General features: G+C 45.8%; 1 protein-coding gene across 2 annotated transcripts in view; it reads left to right on the plus strand.

The window, feature by feature from the left end:
- Positions 1-13,934, plus strand: part of spg11 (SPG11 vesicle trafficking associated, spatacsin) — a 22,404-nt gene continuing 8,470 nt past the window's right edge. For both annotated transcript variants that reach the window (XM_086027705.1, XM_086027706.1), the window contains exons 1-26: positions 1-366; positions 683-870; positions 967-1,188; positions 1,988-2,189; positions 3,139-3,276; positions 3,441-3,817; positions 4,524-4,669; positions 4,782-4,878; positions 5,180-5,335; positions 5,412-5,578; positions 6,734-6,910; positions 6,979-7,050; positions 8,144-8,271; positions 8,347-8,531; positions 8,692-8,887; positions 9,362-9,559; positions 10,230-10,336; positions 10,411-10,556; positions 10,642-10,806; positions 11,261-11,327; positions 11,401-11,563; positions 11,645-11,853; positions 12,532-12,640; positions 12,712-12,871; positions 12,941-13,171; positions 13,247-13,453. In XM_086027705.1, coding sequence (XP_085883831.1) covers positions 158-366; positions 683-870; positions 967-1,188; positions 1,988-2,189; positions 3,139-3,276; positions 3,441-3,817; positions 4,524-4,669; positions 4,782-4,878; positions 5,180-5,335; positions 5,412-5,578; positions 6,734-6,910; positions 6,979-7,050; positions 8,144-8,271; positions 8,347-8,531; positions 8,692-8,887; positions 9,362-9,559; positions 10,230-10,336; positions 10,411-10,556; positions 10,642-10,806; positions 11,261-11,327; positions 11,401-11,563; positions 11,645-11,853; positions 12,532-12,640; positions 12,712-12,871; positions 12,941-13,171; positions 13,247-13,453 — 4,422 coding nt within the window. In that variant the 5' untranslated portion in view covers positions 1-157. The remainder of the gene's footprint in view (positions 367-682; positions 871-966; positions 1,189-1,987; positions 2,190-3,138; positions 3,277-3,440; positions 3,818-4,523; positions 4,670-4,781; positions 4,879-5,179; positions 5,336-5,411; positions 5,579-6,733; positions 6,911-6,978; positions 7,051-8,143; positions 8,272-8,346; positions 8,532-8,691; positions 8,888-9,361; positions 9,560-10,229; positions 10,337-10,410; positions 10,557-10,641; positions 10,807-11,260; positions 11,328-11,400; positions 11,564-11,644; positions 11,854-12,531; positions 12,641-12,711; positions 12,872-12,940; positions 13,172-13,246; positions 13,454-13,934) is intronic.

Consider the following 13,934-nt stretch of genomic DNA (forward strand, 5'->3'; position numbering starts at 1 on the left):
CTGACGGTGTGACGTACCACGTGACCAGTAGTCCCGAGCTGCTGTAGTGTTTACAAAAAAATGATAGGGAAATGTCTTAGGTTTGTGGTTCCATTGGACGCTTTTCTTGTAAGCTACTGCATGTGGCCCAAAAAGTAGAAATCTCTTGGGCGACGAGATGGCGGAGAGCTCCTTAGCCTCCCCCCTCGAGGTGGCTCTCCTGCCGGGCAAGCAGCACTGGCGGGAGGTGGGCGAAGTCCTCAAGGCTCAGCTCGCCCCCGGCGGTGGTGCTTTGCTCGGCTGCCTGGAGCTTGACGGATCGCTGATGATATGGGACCCGGGCGACGAGGAGGCAGCTCCGGTGAAGCTGGACGGAACCTATCAAGAGTGAGTCCACTTCGTTTACTTTGTTATAAAACTCAACTCAACATAGCTTATTAAACTACATTTTAAAGCACTTCTTTGCGCCCGTTTCTCTCTGTTTCTTGCAGAGTTCTGCAAAAAGGGGGTAAATCTAGCTAACATATAACGTAAAACAGGCAGTAAACATGGGCATAGATATCACGAGTATTCTAAATCTTCAATCAGCCGCTTTCATATACTGTACATAAAGTGTCATCATATAACTTCCGCTTTACTGTGATGTAACAGTGTAGCAAACGAACCACCCCACAATGAGTTTATACATTGTTTCTTCCCCAAGCTTTACTTGGGAGGAGGTTGTGAGCGGTGGCACTGGAGGAGGCGGAGCCACGCGCCTGATGGCCGTGGGCTCCGGCTGCGAGTTGAGGATGTTGGAGGTGCACACTGAAAGTGGAACTGCGCTCTCCGTGCGCCTCACTGGCGAGTGTCCTGCACAGCGCCTCCTGCAGGAGACGCGTGAGTACTCAGGTTGGTAATAATGATAATAATAATGTTTACCAACAAGTTGAGTTCCAGAAGGCTGTTGGTTGGACTTCACGCAGATCGGATTGATTGTGTCTTTAGGTGGGTGTAGCCCGCAGGTGGCAAGCGTGCTCTCGTTTGTGTCGGGTCACTGCCAAATGCTATTGGATGGCGTCTGGCTGCTGCGGCTGGAGTGGTCGCCTGCTCAGGAAGCGGCGCGGGCTCTGAGCTGTCACTGCCTCGGTCCGGTGGACGGAGGCGCAGAGGTCCATTGCTGCGTGCGCCAACATGTCGCCTTCACCCTTAGAGAGAGCGGACTGATCTGTATCCTCAATGCGTGTGCATATTTACCAGGCTGATTTCTGTTCTGTTCTCACTCTCTGGCTGTCAAGAAATGGGAGACTGTCATATAACATCACTTTGAGAAAATGTAAAGAAGACTCTCTTGGTCTTTCATCAAATAAGAGGCGGTGCTTTCTTCAAGATGTTATCTGTCACTCACAGTTGAAGCTAACTGACAGAAAAGACAATTGAACATTGAGTGTTTACTGTAGATACCAAAATGTTCAACTAAACCACATATCAACAGAAGTCTACTAGCTCAATGCTAACATAAAATGTGAAATGCCATAGACTGGCTAAGGGAAATTAGCAAAGATTTTTTGGATCATTCTAAACATACACAGAGCGGCAACAAATCCCATGCGCTTCCACCTCCTGCAATGTCACAATGAGGCTAATTAACACTTCTTATTGACAACAAGGTTGTCATGGCGACTGTAACGTAGGGCTGGACGATTAATTGAATCCATTAATTGGAGTGTTTTTTGTCACGGTGAATTTTTTTAAAATCATTTTTTGAGCAAAGTTCAAAGTGTGAACACTAACAACACGACCCTCTCCTATTTTTTTTTCATCCTTTTTTTTCGTCCCCACTGACATGCACTGCTTACACTAACAAGATGGCTGCAAACAAAGAGGGGCTCGTTTACAAAAACACAGTCAGCGACTTTTCCGAGCCTTCTATAGGGACTATTTTTCCCAAAAACCAACTACAGCAATTTTCATATTCTGCAAAAAAATGGAAGCAATGAGTATCCAGGCTTCTTAACTGGGCGTCTAGCCATCTACGATGTCACCGACGGCGTCCTCCTGGCCTCCGTGGACGTTCCTGCCTATGTGAGCGCCGGCCCGACGGAGGAGACGGAGCCGGCCGCCTCGTGGTCACGATCGCGCCTGCTGGAGGTGTCGGCCGACATGAGCACGGCAGTCATCGTTACGCACAATAACGCCGCCGCCGCCATCGACCTCGACCACTACTTCAGGTACAGGTTCATCATCATCCTCCTTTTTTTCTCCATTTTTTTCTCTCTTTTTATAATATTTGACCTGTTTATTAAATTAAGATTAAAAATTAAAAGTTGATTATCCATTTCTCTAATGTTTTTATATTTTTAAATATTTAGATTTAATTGTTTTTAACAAAGTTATTTACATTTTTTATTTTCTATTTAATTTATAATATTTTTTTATTTAATTTATAATATATAATAATAATGTTCATGTTTAACACTTACTACAAGGGGTGTGCATCTCTCCACAAAAGTCGATTCGATACGGTTTTCGATATGTTAGGTGCGATTCAAGGACGGTTCGATTTGAAAGTGGAACCGTTCGCTTTGGCTCGTTAGATTATGAGTCGATTCAATATAGTTCGATAGTGTATGATGCAGTTCCTTTTTTGTTGTTACTTTACACACATTTGAACGAATTTGTCAGTACTGTAAATGTGCAAATTCCTCCTAAGCTATGTCTCTTCAATAAAACGATGAAAAAAGTGGAACGATTCCAATTGATGCACTCGCACCTTTTAAATCAGAAAACGGTTTTCCGGTTCAAACCGTTTTTTGTTGCACCCCTACCTACGTCATCCTATACTTTTGATAATGTTAATGTTATTATCAATTTTATAATTTACTTTTATACAGACATTTGGTCATTTTTGTATTATTTTTATTTCTATTTTTATGATAATATTAATTTTAAAGTTTTGTTTATTTTCTGTGTGGGTATTTTATACGATCATTATTAATAAATGACTATTTGATAATAATATTCTATGATTGATGTATTTCTATTGATCATACGTTTTTGATGGAACAGATAGATATTTTTGTAAATTTGAAATAGTTTCTCTTTTTCTAAAAAAAAAATATTTTTAGGTATGATTTATTCATTTCTGATGATAATATGTCACTCATGATCATCTTCCAGGAGGAACCCTGATCACCTGCTGTGTCAGGCCACGCCCACCGGCCCACCCCTGCGACCCCAGCGACCGATTGATGAGGACAAAGTGACAAGCGCCAGCTGCAGCCTGGCCGCGCTGGGGATCAACTTCAGTGCTGACAGGTGAACGTCTGCTCTGATTGATTATCACAGTCCAGCATATTGGTCTAGTGGTTCGTACGTACCGTCCCATCACTGGTCTAGGGTGTACCCCAAAGCCCACCCGGGACCCTAATAAGGATAAACACTCTTGAAAATGGATGTTTAATTTCTCATTTTTCGCGTAGGTCTTGGGGCTTTCGTCTGGCATCCATGTACAACGCCGCCCAGATGTCTCCCTTGTCCTCGTCGCTCCAGCCGCTCGTCACCTCCTGGTCTTCGTCACTCCCCCGCCGCGGGTCCGGCCGGGCCGCACCTCCGGCCCGCAGCAGGGTCCCTCCGGGTGGCGCCGACGTCACCTTCGCCGTGCCGGAGTCGTCCGTCCCATCTCTGCTGTCCGTCTGCGACTTCTCCGCTATGTTGGTGTTTGCGTCCCCCGGAAACACGCGGACCACCGCCGTCCTGTGGGACTTTACGACCGGGAATGTGAGCTACCACCAGGCGGAGGGCCGGGCGGTGGCAGTGGAAATGTGTGGACAGAAGCATCATGCTGTGCTGCTCAAGAGTGAGTCTATCGAAGCTAGCAACTAACGATTATTTTAGTTGATCAAATTTGTTGATTAAAGTGAATGGGATTTTTTTTTAATGTTTTAATTTCCATCTATTTATTACAAACAGGACATTATTTCAAATTGGCAGTGCAGGAAATGCACCAATGTGAATTAATTATGATTCAGTTACAGGTTTGGGCCATGATGTCCATTAGTCAAAAAATAATAATAATTGTTTTTCAAAGTAAAAACATGTTGCAAATGCATTAATTAAAGCTAAAAAAAAACACAAATATGATCAGTCTGCTTTTATGGAGGACTATAGAAATTTGAGAAAATTTACTTTTTAGAGGCTGAAATTCTGAGGATTTTGACCAATTTAAGTTTAACAAGGTCTGTAAACGATTAATCGATTATCAAAAGTGATCATCGATTACCTGTTTTCTGAATCTCAGCCATGATTGGTCGTTGTGAGCGGTTGTGATGTCATTTTCAGTCGACACAGGACAAAATGGCCGCTACCAGAGATGGCTAAAAAAACGAGTAGATGAACACTCATTCCACAACGGCAATATTTATCAGAATGCCCTGTTTCAACTAGTGGACTTGCATAGAACATATTCTTGAAAAGAAAATGATTGCGTTGACTTCCCCTTAGAGCAGGATATGGAATAAAAGTTTTGGAATGTATAATTTCCGCTTTTCCATTGTCCTCCGCAGAGTGTGGAATTTTCCAGGTTTTGTTCTCGGTGTCGCAGCAGGAGCTCCTGAGCAGTTTAATGATGTTTGGTAGCGCCGCCACCGTGGATGCGCTTTGTCACCTCAACACGTGGGGGCGCTGCTCCATCCCCATCCACTCCTTAAAGGTAGAAACTTTTTAATTTTTTTTAATTAAAAAAAAAAAAAGGTTTCCCTGAAGGTAGCCCGCGTCGTCCATCTTGCGCGTCGTCCGTCTTGTGTGTTATCGTAATTTTGCAGGCAGGTGTTAAGAACCGGCAACTGGACACGGTGGACTTCTACCTGAAGAGCAAAGAAGACCTTCTGAAGACACCCAGCGCCGCCAGCTTCACAGAACGTACGCGCCAACCGGCGATCGGCCACGCTGCCGACACAACATCCTAGCTCAAATTAGCTTCAACTCCTTGCCCGCTAGCCGTTTGTCAAGCAGAGTCCCCCATAACAAGATAAGATATCCTTTATTAGTCCCAAAATGATTATTTAATTATTATTATAATTTTGGCAGCCATTTTTGAGCATTTTGACAGCTCTTTCAAGACCCACAGAATATTGGTACCCGGAAGTAACTCCCAGCCTGTATTTTGAAACGTTGTGTAACATTGTCATGTTGACGTTTGCGCGCGTTTCCCTGCGCGCAGGCGTCCAGACTTTGTGTCCTGCCCTGGACCTGCTGTGCGCCGCCATCCGGGAATCCAGCAACGACGCTCAGAGCCGCCAGTTCTCGGAGCAGCTGCTCAACGTCACGCTGAGCTTCGTCCACGCGCAGATACGCTATATGCTAACGCACATGAGCTGTAAGGAGGCCGCCCAGCTAGCCCAATGCTACGTTAGCATTAGCACTGATTGTGTGTGTGTGTGTGTGTTGCGCAGACGAGGATGAAGACGTGCGCGGCTGCGTGGACGTTCTCAACGAGTACCTGACGGTGCTCAGAACCTTCATGAAGAAATATCCGTGGCCTGCGGAGGGCGCCAAAGACCGCAAAGAACCAGCACCTGCGCAGGAGGAGGAAGACGAGTGGGATGGGCTTCCCACCGAGGTGACTCCTCATTTGCACTTTTTCGACTAGGAAGTGTATCACACTTGACATATGCCCCTTTCACGCAGTTTTGTACCCCTTACAGATGCTTACAGAACACCTTTCACACTGGCACGTCGGACTTTTAACACGTCTGACCCTTTCACACAACTTATACCATACCGACATGTCCTGTATGACTTTAACACAGACATACTGTGTATCCCTTTAACACTTGGCTCAACTTTCACACGAATTTAGACCCCATTCACATGGACGTATACTCCTTTCACACATACTTACACAGCTTTCACACCGTTATGTACCCCGGTCATATAAATAGACGATATGTTTTTTCAGGGCCGATACCGATTATTAGTACTCAAGGAGGCTGAAAACTGAAGCCGATTTTCAGCAAAAAGGAAAATATTGGTGTCAAAATCTAAAAAAAAAAACCTTAAAAAGCTTCAAAGCATATGTTTATTGAATAATTTTTCAGATTTGCATAATGTTGATTTTTCGATTATTATTATTATTATTCATCTTTGCCAATATACATCTTTGTTGTAAAATTCTAACCAAAAGGGGGCTCCCAGGGTCATCAACGTGTCTTCAAAAGTTAAACGAAAACTTAAACAATAGCTCCATATACTTTTTTTACAGTAAATAATCTCCTTCAAAATTTCAAAATGACAGAAATGTTCAAATTTCACTTATGTTTGTTTTGGTTTCAAACCTAACAAAAAAGTGCAGAGTGTTCCCAGGGTCGGTAGAATCGCTTCTGAAAATTTAAATCAGTAGCTCCTTGAAGTTAACACAGTTTTAAATGGATTTATTATCCGGTGCCGATATTCGTCAAAACGCGGAATATCGGAGCCGATAATCGGCCCGCCCGCTAATCGGTCCATCCCTATTTTATACACTTTTCCCACAAACATTTACAACTTTCCTATTGACTTATACCCCATTCACACTCATTTTTACTCTTTTTACACTGACTCCTTTCCTATCGGTTCATACCAGTTTCACACTGACATATATGACTTTCACACGGATTTATACCCCTTCATACTGACATGCTCCCCCCTCCCATGGGCTTATACACTTTTTGCATTTCCATGTACTTTTGCATATACCCCTTTCACACTGACATACTGATATCGACCCCTTTTACAGGAAGTAGTCCGTCTGTCCGTCCTGAGCAATCAGATCCCCCGAGCCCAGGCGGTGTTTAGGAGGCGGGGCCTACCCGAGGGGCGTCTCCCGGCCCTGAGAGCGACAGGCTTGCGTCTGGTCTTTTTGCGTCTGCAGGGACGAGACCTGCCGACCGCCATCGCGCTCCTCACCAACATGGTGAGTGTCTCCGCAAGAAATCCGTTTTAGCCCCGCCTCCACGCATGACAGCAGTCTTGTTTTTTCAGGGTTTCAACGTTAAGAAGGAGCTGCATCGCATCTGCATCTACACACGCGACAGGGACCTCAGGGACTTTGTGGTCAGTTGTCTACTTCCTGTGGCCTGCTGATATGTACACTCTGATCCCCCCTTCACACTGACATGTAACATTTCTCGCTGACTTATAGCCCTTTAACATTGTCAACAGTTCGTCACACTGACTTTTACACCTGTTACAATGACGTGTATTACTTTCAAATTGACTTGTACCCCCCTTTACACTGTCTTATACCCCTTTCATGCTAGGGATGTAACGAATCACCCAAGCCCCGATTTGATTTGATTTTCGATTTTCAGCTCTTGATTTCGATTCCATGTTACGATTCATTCACGCCTCGATTCGATTTCATTTTCGATTTTCAGTTGTTGATTTCGATTCCATGTAACGATTCACTCAAGCCTCGGTTCGATTTCATTTTGCATTTTCAGTTCTTGATTTTGATTCCATGTAACGATTCACTCAAGCCTCGATTCGATTTCATTTTCGATTTTCAGTCCTTGATTTCGATTCCATGTAACGATTCATTCAAGCCTCGATTGGATTTCATTTCGGATTTTCAGTTCTTGATTTCGATTCCATTTAACGATTCACTCAAGACTCGATTCGATTTCATTTTTGATTTTCAGTTCTTGATTTCGATTCGATTTTTAACTCATTCACGAATTTGTCTTTTCACAGTCCAGCCATTCAATCCCAGGAATTTATTTATATTTTTTTCACTTTGTAAAAGAGGTTCTGAAAATGTCTGGCAGTGAATGAGTTAGAATCTTTTTCTATTTTTTTTATTTTACAATGTGAATGACTCATTTTAAAACCAAAATGTTTTTCCTCTCCATTTTGTCCTTGGTACAAACAAAACCTTTTTGTAACTTACAAAAAAAACTTTAAAATGAATGAACTAATAATTTTGACTGCTTAACTACATTTTTGTCTTGTTATTGGTGTTTTGTTAGTGCCACAACTAAACATGAAAATAAATAAATGCACGATAGATTTGACAAGGGATGTAACGATTCACTCAAGCCCGGATTCGATTTGACTTTCGATTTTCAGTTCCCGATTTTTATTCAATTTTGATTCAAAATTTTCTTCAATACCTCGAACTTGCGCCTGTGATTGGCCGCTTCCTCAGGCGGAGGAACTACGCAGACGGCGTCACTTTTCCGAGGAGGAGCTAGGCAGCATGGCGTTCATCAAGGAAGCGGCGCACCTGGCCTCTCGACCGCCTCTCCAGCATGCAGACGGCGCCTCGGATAGCAGGTGACCAATCCCGCTATTGAGTGGTCGCCGGCTGCGGACGCCGTGGTCATGTGACATCACCTGTCAATCATCTAGGCCGCTACAGCTTCTCCTGCACGAGGAGGCAGCAGGAGGCGGGGATATCCTGGAGGAAATGCTGGGACAGGAAATGTGTGAGCAGGAAGAGGCGGGGCTTTGGCAGGAAGTGAGGCTGGATTGGGTGAACAACTGGGAACAGAGCAGCAGGGCGGCCATCTTGTTGTCCAGACGCCAGCATGACGGTATGAAAATATTTGTTGGATTGGCCGGTTGGATTGGTTAGCTTCATTGAAGGCTCTAAACTGTCCATATTTGTTCTTGTTTGTGTATATGTGCCCTGAAATGGACTAGCAACCAGTCCCTTGTTTCTCTCGACATGGAATCTATATCCCTGATGCGTAGAGTTGAGCTGGTGTGAGGGTGCGGTGCTGTGGGGTCACATGACCTCATTTCACAACCACGCTGCCCTGGTGGCTTGGATGGAGAGCGGCGAGACCTCTGGCGCCGCCCAGTGGCCAAAGTTGACGGCGGAAGTGGTCAACGGCAACACGCGGAGCAGCCGCTTCCTCAGGGAGGAAATCCTGGATGCGCTGGCCAGGTGGGACACGTTCGCCACGACTTCCGGTGTTGTTCCCACACTTGGACATGTACTCCCTTTTTTTTTTTTTTCAAATTCGCTTCTTACTAGGGATGTAACGATTAACCGAAAATCGATTCAAAAACGATTAATCGAATAATGGATTCGAATCGAACTCAGACATCTCAGCACTCACAAGCCATATACAGCAACACCGAACAAAAGTTTTTTTTTTAAATCGAATTGAATCGAAAATCGGGAACTGAAAATCGAATTGAATCGCGGCTTGTGTGAATTGTTACATCCCTACTTCTTACCCTTTCCCACATTTTTTTTTATACCCCTTTCAAATTGGCATTTCGTCCCTGTACATGTGCATGCAGACCTTTTCGACTCACTTCTGCTCCTTTCCTGCTAACTTGTACTCCTTTCATAGTGAAATGTACCCTTTCACTTTTTGTACCGGTGTCACACTGCCATATATCCGTCCCACAGGCAGGGCGTATTCGTCCCCGACGAGCTATCCGACCTGGATCAACTTTTGTGGCGCGTGGCTCAGAGCAGCTGTCTGATGTCGTCGTCTCCACCGCCCGTCCGTCGGCACCTCGGCCTGGACATCCACTCGCGGGTCATCAGTTGGTGTCTCGAGCGCCACCTGCAGTTCCTCCTCTACGCCTACCTGGAGCACTACAGGTGCGCACACCACATTTCAGACCTAATGAGCCGTTCATGATAATTTTTTTTTTTTTAAAACTCCAATATGATTGAGTTCAAACAATTCTGCGAATTAGAATGTCACTAACATTTCTCCACAGCAATGTAAAAGACTCATCAGCAATTTGATTTCACTTAGCACACTTATAGGTACAGGGGGCAATTACTTTTTCACTTTGGGACAGAAACATTTTGATTTTTTTTTTTCCCCTAATAAATGAAATCAGCATTTAGAATCAGCATTTATACTATTTTTACTTGGGTTGTCCTTGTGAGATTGTAATCGCTTTGGTGTAAAGTACGGATGTAACGACTCACTCAAGCCCTGATTCGATTTTCAGATCCTGATTTTCGATTCGATTTGATTTATTAAAAATCGCTACCATGCTTGTCTCTGTGCGCTAGCGTGGATCTACACATTCAAAACGTGGTATGCATCTGGAATGGAAAAAAAAAATGAAAGATATCATGCGAGTGCTGAGATGTCAGAGTTCGATTCGTCTCCAACCGATTAATCGTTTTGAATTTTTAATCTATTTACGATTAATCGTTACATCCCTAGTATAAAACCTTTCAAGTGCGATAAATAAGCTAGGTAGGTGCTGTATTTGTCCTGTAAGGGAAAGTAAAGCATATTGTTTGCGGGCAGGTTGACTCCCAGGAACTGTCCCGTGCTGTCCAGTGGAGGCCCGACTCAGTCGCAGCCCTGGTCCGACATGATGGTGAAAATGCAGGAGATCACCACCAATCTGACAGGTGGGACGCTACATAGACAATAGTGCCTCAAGAATTGAATTCGCTGAATCGTTACATCTCTGTGTATCCTTCAGATCCGACATTGGTCCACCAGGCCAGCCTGACGTGCGCTCAGGTTCTCCTACCGGGAAGTCCCCCATCCCTGAGCTCGCTTCTCCTGGAGGGTCACAGTCTGCTCGCCCTGGCCACCATCATGTTCGCCCCCGGGGGCATCGACCAGGTCGGCTTTGTGCCCGCCCTCGGCCCCCTTTCACTCTGACCCCGATCCCTTTGACAAGAGGTGTGGTCTACTTCCTGTTTGGCAGGTGGTGGCCCAGAGTGAAAGTCAGTCCCGGGCGGAGTTCTCTGTGGACCCACAGCTGATGAAGATGGCACTGACGGCGTACCCCAAACTGAAAGCAGCGCTGTTCCCCGCAGGACTGCGAGGGCCGGGCCCCTTCGCAGACGTTTCCGTATACCACCTTCTGCAGGTTGGCCAGGGGAATAAATTGACAAAATGAAGTAGTTACAACGTGCACACAAAATGTAACGATTCACTCAAGCCCCGATTCGATTCGATTTTCAGTTCCCGATTTTTTTCTTCGATTCGATTTTCAGTTCCCGATTTTTTTCTTCGATTAAATTTTCCGTTCTCGATTTTTCGATTCGATTTTTAAAAAATTAATACCATGCTTGTCTCTGTGTGCTTCTGCAGCCATCCACAGACGTAATACGCCATGATGTTTGGCGCAAGCGCATAATTTGATCTGCACATTCAAAATTTGGTACACATCTGGAATGGAAAAAACATCATTTTAAATTAGTATATTATACTGTATACCTATTTTGGCCATAAATTGTCATTTTGTTTGCACGTTATATCTATATTGTGGTCCAAATCCCGCGTCATTTGGGGTGTTTGGCACCTCCGTGTGGTTGTCGTAGGAGCTGCATCCATTCGACCCGTGCAGACTGTTCGGCTGGCAGACGGGAAACTCACTGAACGGCGCCGGTGCGTTGATTGGCACGTACAACACCCAGTCACGCGTCTGGCAGCTGACTTCCTGTCTGCCTCGTTGCCGCAGAAACAACAGAGCTGCCTCACTTCTCCAGCCCGCACCTGGTGGAATCCTTCGCCCTCGTAGAGCGGCTGGACTTCCTGTATTACCTACAAAATGGCCGACCGTCCTTCGCCTTTGCCACCTTCCTGTTGCAGCAGCTGATCGGCTGCCACCACGTCGGCCAAACGTGAGAACTGAAGCGCGCGCACGTGCGGTCACGGCACGAGATCGGCCTTTGATCGATCGCGCGTGTTTGTTTACGTATTAGTTTGCAGCAGGCCCGGCAGCGAGTAGGCATTTTGGCGGTGCAGAGTTTCAACTTGCCCTCGGTGGTGTCGGCGGCAGTTTGTTTCTGCGAGCTTCTCGGCCTCAACAGCTTCCAAATCAGAGTCGACGTTAAGGTCCTCAACGCCATCTGGACGCACTGGAAACTCAAACACACGCGTTGTGGACACGCACGGCCTCTGCACACTCTGGGTAAACAGACACACACACACACAGAATCGGCACTTAGTATTCAGACACACACACACAGCTTGTATAAATACTAAAGATTAGGGGTGGGAACGATAATCATTTTTTTTCTATGCATCTTTCGGCGTATTAAAAAGATTCTGAATCGATTCATAGGTATTAGTCATCGAAATTTAAATAAAAAAACTAAAAGCATGCGCAAGAGATTACGTGTGTTTGCACGTTAGTCTGTGCTAAGCTAAGCTAACACGTGACAAGATGGGCGGGACAAGCAAAGCCTCATACGAGCGGAGCCAAGTCAAAGCGTGAAGTATAAACCTGGCTCTTCCGTGAGTTTTTTGTTTTAAAAAAGGGACCAGTGTTTTACATGGACTATAAAATATAAGCCGATGCATCGGAATCGAATCGAATCGAATCATAAGCCTCTGAATCAGAATTGAATCGAATCGTGAGCCTCAGAATCGGATCGAATCGTGAGGTGCACATAGATTCCCACCCCTACTAAACATGTAACGATTCATTCAAGCCCCGATTCGATTTACAATTTTCTGTTATCGATTTTTGTTTCGATTCGAATGCTGAGATGTCTGAGTTTGTTTTGATTCGAATCGATGTGAATCGATTTCTAATCGATTTTCGATTCATCGTTACCTCCCTAATAAATTCACACCCTGTCGTCAGTGTCTAAAGGTATCAAGCTGGTGGAGGCGGAGCCAGGATCAGCAGAGGAGCTGATTGGCTACCTGGAAGCTGCAGTGATTGACAGCCTGGAAGTCAAAGATGTCAAGAGGTGAGCGTCATCATCATCGTTTGTTTATTTGTTTGTTTGTCTACGTCATCATCATCATCAAGTTTTGCCAGGAGTTCGTGGGAGGCCGCTCAGGATTGGTCGCTGCCAGTGGAGTTCTGTCGACTTCACGGACTTCCCCTCAGCTGCGTTTATCCCGCCCGCTGCGCACGTGACGGACACTTCCTCAACTTCCTGTTGTTCGTACAACTGCATCACTTCACATCGCAGCAGGTGCCGTGCCCTGAATGTTTCACATTTCCACTTCCTGTCTCACCACCAGTCTACTTCCTGTGCGGCTAGGTTGGCACCCTGCTGTTCCAGTTTAGCCCCGCCCTCCAGGACCACCTTCATACGGCGTTTAGCGAGCTGCAGTTATTCACCGGGGGGTCCCCGGCGGGCCCGCCGACCCCCCGAGACTTTTTCCAGGTGCTGCTGCGAAGCCAGGAGGAGGCGGAGCCTAGCAGGTACCTGCTGCAGGAGGCGCTGAAGCATCGCAGCCCCTCGTTGGCCGTGTGCGCTGCCTGTCAACAGGTGATCTCAGCCCCGCCTACCGCACTCAGCTAGCATTAGCCCCGTCACTCAGCGGGCGCATGTGTTGATTGACAGGAGGCGGAGCTTGTGTCATGCCTGTGCGTGTGGCTTGTCACCGTCATCGATGACGTCACCGCCCAGGAAGTTGCCGCCAGCCTGTCTGCCGCCTCCCAGCCCCACCTTTGGACCCTGCAACACCTGTCAATCATCTGGAGGACCTTCCTGGGCCGGGGCCTGCTCGGACCCCGAACACTCCTGCGGGGGTTCCAGCTCTTCATGAGGGTGAACGCCGCCACTTTCTTACACGCTGATTGTTACTTAATTGCACGCGCGCGGGCGCATGTTCATCTTTTAAGTGCCTATTTGCGTCCACGCATGCGTTCAAGTGTGTGTCTGTACTGTACATTTACGAGGGATGTAACGATTCATCGAAAATCCATTTAAACCGCTTAAAATATGCGTCGATGCAAAAACATTATCGTCGAAGAATCGATTCTGGTCAAGACATAACATGCCTTTTTCATTGCAGGTGCATACCACATTTTGAAAAAAATTACAACAAATTATGCGCTTGCGTTTGTGGATGGCCGCAGCGCCGCACTAGCGCACAGACGAGATTGGTAGCGATTTAAAAAAAAAAAAAAATTGAATCGAAAATCGTGAACTGAAAATCGAATCAAATAGGGGCATTTACTCTGGACTTTGGTAAATGGCGAATCTGTGCTTGCCATGACTTCAGTGACAGGTCCTGACGGTGCTTTTG

Source organism: Filicampus tigris, chromosome 4, assembly GCF_054856515.1.
Source record: "Filicampus tigris isolate MCC_2025a chromosome 4, RoL_Ftig_1.0, whole genome shotgun sequence".
NCBI classification, from domain to species: domain Eukaryota; kingdom Metazoa; phylum Chordata; class Actinopteri; order Syngnathiformes; family Syngnathidae; genus Filicampus; species Filicampus tigris.